The 4,375-nt window shown below is 44.1% G+C and overlaps 1 protein-coding gene across 1 annotated transcript in view; it reads left to right on the top strand.

Moving 5' to 3' along the window:
- TENT5A (terminal nucleotidyltransferase 5A) overlaps positions 1–4,005 on the top strand; it is an 11,196-nt gene extending 7,191 nt beyond the window's left edge. Inside the window, exons 2-3 of the mRNA XM_026844091.1 lie at positions 5–179; positions 1,180–4,005. Coding sequence (XP_026699892.1) covers positions 5–179; positions 1,180–1,959 — 955 coding nt within the window. The 3' untranslated portion in view covers positions 1,960–4,005. The remainder of the gene's footprint in view (positions 1–4; positions 180–1,179) is intronic.
- Positions 4,006–4,375: the final 370 nt, after the last annotated feature.

The following is a 4,375-nucleotide window of genomic DNA, read 5'->3' as shown; positions in this document are numbered from 1 at the left end:
CCAGCCACGTCCTCCACCAGGACAGTGGCCTGGGCTACAAGGACTTGGACCTCATCTTCTGCGCCGACCTCAAAGGGGAAGCCGAGTTTCAGACTGTGAAGGACGTGGTCTTGGACTGTCTCTTGGATTTCTTACCCGAGGGGGTGAACAAGGAGAAGATCACGCCTCTCACCCTCAAGGTAAACCTGCCCTGTGCCCGGGCGCCCGGAGCGGGCGGGTGTAAGCGCCTGCCTGCGGGAACGGGGCACCTTCCCCTCCGCGGGTGCGCTGAGGGACGGCACCCCCCGCCCCGAGACCCGCGGGGACCGTGAGCGAGCTTGTCACCCCGCGCTTAACACCGAGGAGGAGTTTGCAGGACAGCGCCCTGGCCGGGGCTCCTCAGGATTAATTAGTCTTTCTCCCTCTCGTCCCGTTTGCTGGGAGCGTTGGCTTACCTGGGGGGGGTGTGTGTGTGTGTGCTCCAGGAGCTGCAAACCTCCCGGCTGGGCTCTGCGGCAGCTTGGTTTGCCGGACCCGGCTCCCGGGGTGACTGGGGGGGAGCTTAGATGGTTTTAAATACCCGCAAGGAGGAACCACCGCCTGCAAGGCACGCTTCCTTGTGTGCTGAATGCCCCGGCATTCAGGCGTCTGCCCTCGTCTCGCAGACAGTTCGCTCGAGTTAATTAGGCTGAATGCCAAATGTCTTTATGAACTTTTAGAGGGATTTTTTGGAAGATGGAGCAGATTTGGGGAACCTACCCCGAAAGAGCATGATGGGGGGTGTGAACAGTTGATACATTTTTCTATGGGGAGGGGAGAGAGCAGTGGAAACTGATAAAAATTACTTATTATCTGATTGTAGTGGTGACCTTCTGCGTGGGGATGCATGCATATTGGGCATGTGTGCCATGGGCTTCATGTCTAGATGTATTCAGAAGTGATTGAAAGTAGTATTGCCATATTCTTCCCTCGCATGACACAGTCCCAGCAGAACACCTTCCCTTATCACCCCCTTGCAACGACACCACTCCAAGCTCTCACATTTAGCATTTCTCCTCTGGTTTGTATCTGCAGGCTCCATTAAATCTTCATGAAATACAGGGCCGGGGGCCGGGGGGGGGTGCAGACAAATGCAGCAAGCAAAGAGGAAGTTTCTTATATCTGTGTCTTCATTTGCTCATTTTGTCTTTCCAATTATAGGAGGCTTATGTGCAGAAAATGGTAAAAGTATGCAATGATTCAGACCGATGGAGTCTCATCTCCCTGTCCAACAACAGTGGGAAAAATGTGGAGCTGAAATTTGTGGACTCTCTGAGGCGGCAGTTTGAATTCAGTGTCGATTCCTTTCAAATCAAGCTGGACTCCCTGCTGCTTTTTTATGAGTGCTCAGAGAATCCGATGACTGAAACTTTTCACCCGACTATCATTGGTGAGAGCGTCTATGGGGATTTCCAGGAAGCCTTTGATCACCTCTGCAACAAGATAATTGCCACCAGAAACCCAGAAGAAATCAGAGGAGGTGGTCTTCTGAAGTACTGCAACCTTTTGGTAAGGGGCTTTAGGGCTGCCTCCGAATCCGAGATTAAGTCCCTGCAGAGATACATGTGTTCGAGGTTTTTCATTGACTTCTCAGACATTGGAGAACAGCAGAGAAAGCTGGAGTCCTACTTGCAGAACCACTTTGTGGGATTAGAGGACCGCAAGTATGACTATCTCATGACCCTTCACGGTGTGGTGAATGAGAGCACAGTGTGCCTGATGGGACATGAGAGGAGACAGACTCTGAATCTGATCACCATGCTGGCCATCCGGGTCCTAGCCGAGCAAAATATCATCCCCAATGTGGCCAATGTCACCTGCTATTACCAGCCAGCCCCATATGTAGCAGATGCCAACTTCAGCAATTACTATATTGCCCAGGTTCAGACGGTGTTCCCTTGCCAGCAGCACACGTACTCTACTTGGCTGCCCTGTAATTAAGGACAGAAATTAGTAGACCTGGTGGGCAGAACATTTTCTAAGAGGTAGGAAGGGACGATGCGTCCCTTTGAAATGGGGTGTTTTGTGCAATGATGATCTGCTCTAGTTTTCAAGCTTGGGAAAAGCTTGTGGTTCTTCTAATAAATAACGGGAGCATGATCGAGAAAGGACCCCCAAATAATTGGATCCTACCCCAGAGCACAAGAGGCCTGTCATTAAAAGCAACCAGCTTCCCCTGAAATAAGCGAGGGACGAATGCTTGATGACAATATGGGTTGGCAATATCTGCTCCCATAGCTTTGGCATAGAGAAGGTGGGAAAGCCTTATTTTCTTTTATTTTTATTCTTACTCTAGAATGGGATCTGCAAAAGGGAGAATATGAAAGAAACAAAACAAGACAAAAAAAAACAACAAAAAGAAAAAATTCACAAAAAACAATTCTATATATATTCAGGAATTAAAAGTTAGAGGCATAAAGCAGAGATAAGCTGAATAAAAATGTATATTGGAATTACTGCGTTTGGGGTTTGCAGCAAGTGCCGTCTATGGATTGACCGTGTAGAATGTATAGCTTGCTTGACTAGAACGCTTTACCAGAAACAGCTTGCTCCAAATGAACAGTAGTGGATTGGTACAGTTATAAAAAGAGAAACATGTATGATGACAAAGTCCATTATTTCCAGCTGTGTGTGTGCCTCACATTTTAAAAATGTGAGAATGCAGGAAAACCAGCTGTGGCAAACAGAATATACTCAAGGACCAAAGATTTCACAAATAAGTTATCCGAGCAAAGAAGATACAGTAAAGTATATACATATATATATATATATATAAAAGAAAAGAAAGATGTTGCTATATTTGTACACACCAACAGTAATCAAAAGTGCCTGATGCCTTCATAGAATTTGAAGTGAGAAAAAAAATATAGTTTTGTGGTTTAACCATGCATTTTGTTTTATCAGGGACACAAGGATTAAAAACAAAACCATAAGCTTGTGAATAAGTGGTGGAGGAAATGCCCTATTTTTTTTCTTGGCAAATACCTGTATAGAGTTAATGTTATGTCAGTGTGCTATTATCCTAGGTACGTGTGTGTATGTGTGTGTATATGTTTGTGTGTGTATATATGTACATGTTATAGGTGTATATCTATATATATACACACACAATATATATTAATGTGGTCTAGGAAAATGTAGCAATTAAGGAATGTTTAAATAAAGTACTATGTGTTTTCCAGTTTGCAACAGGATATCGTAGGACAGTGGGCACCTTGCAGTGAATTTTTAACCCACACCTAGAAATTTGGAGTAAATGAACCAGTCAGGATTAAGGTGGGATTCAGATAATGTCTTTGGTTGCAAGAACAAGGATTACAGTAATTCAGTGGGTTGCTTGTGAGCCATAATAATTCCACAGATGGAGAAACATATGACTAGCTGATTATTTTTTTTTAAACTATTTTGTACTGTAATGCCATTTTGACATTTAACCCACTAATGTTGTGACTGCATACCTCCATGATGTATAATTCAGTGGAACGTGGATCAAAGATAGGTTTATTTAAACCCCCTGACAGCTAAAGAATATTGTATTAGTTGGTGATTTGAACACTAATTGTTAATATTTAAAGGAGTATTTTTAATAGAATGCATTATGCATTCCAGGACCACTAGAATTTAGCAAATGTGAAATGAACCCTTTTTAAGAGTGTTGCACGATTGCTTAAAATTATATTTTATATATATATATTATATATATATATTTTTATGCAAATATTAAACATCTTTGATCTGGTTGTCACACTGCATTTACAATTTCAGTACTGTACTTTATTTAAATGGAATCACTTTACATTGGAACAATAACTATTCACTTTCATTTCCTCTCCCGAAAGACCAGCAGGGGGAAAAAAAAAAATCAACCTCTGCTGTTGTTTTCACTTCAGTGCCATCTCTGAAGGTGTTAAATTCTTTGTTGTGCTTTGAAAACCTAATGACTAAGTGACACTTGACTCTAATATTTTGCTTTTTCTTAGTGAGGAGAAAAAAAAAAAAAAAGAAAAAAGGAATTCAGGCTTTTGAATGAAAACTCGCTGTGCCCTGCCTGGTTGCAGGCAGGGTCTGGCATTGGAGGAGTCAGGGGCGGGGGAGAGGGCTCGTGTCCTGGCACTGTTTTCCCCATGGAGCGAGTAAGGTACATCTATTTTTGTCACGCTTTGTACTTTTCACTCTGAAGGCAATTTAATAGGAACATGATTTGTTTACTGAAGCACCTTCCCTGTGAGTCCTTCAGGAAGCGTAAAAGCTGGTTCATTGCCATTCCCGGCGCTGAGTCGCAGCCCTTGTCCCCACCTCCCCTTCCTCCGGCCCTGGCTGCAGCCTCCGCCGGGCTCCGCATCCCCCAGCCCCGGCG

This window comes from Athene cunicularia (genome assembly GCF_003259725.1).
Source record: "Athene cunicularia isolate RWA chromosome 3 unlocalized genomic scaffold, athCun1 chr3_part1, whole genome shotgun sequence".
Lineage (NCBI taxonomy): Eukaryota > Metazoa > Chordata > Aves > Strigiformes > Strigidae > Athene > Athene cunicularia.
The sequence above is the reverse complement of the archived record's forward strand: the minus strand, read 5'-3'. Positions and strand labels throughout refer to the sequence as shown.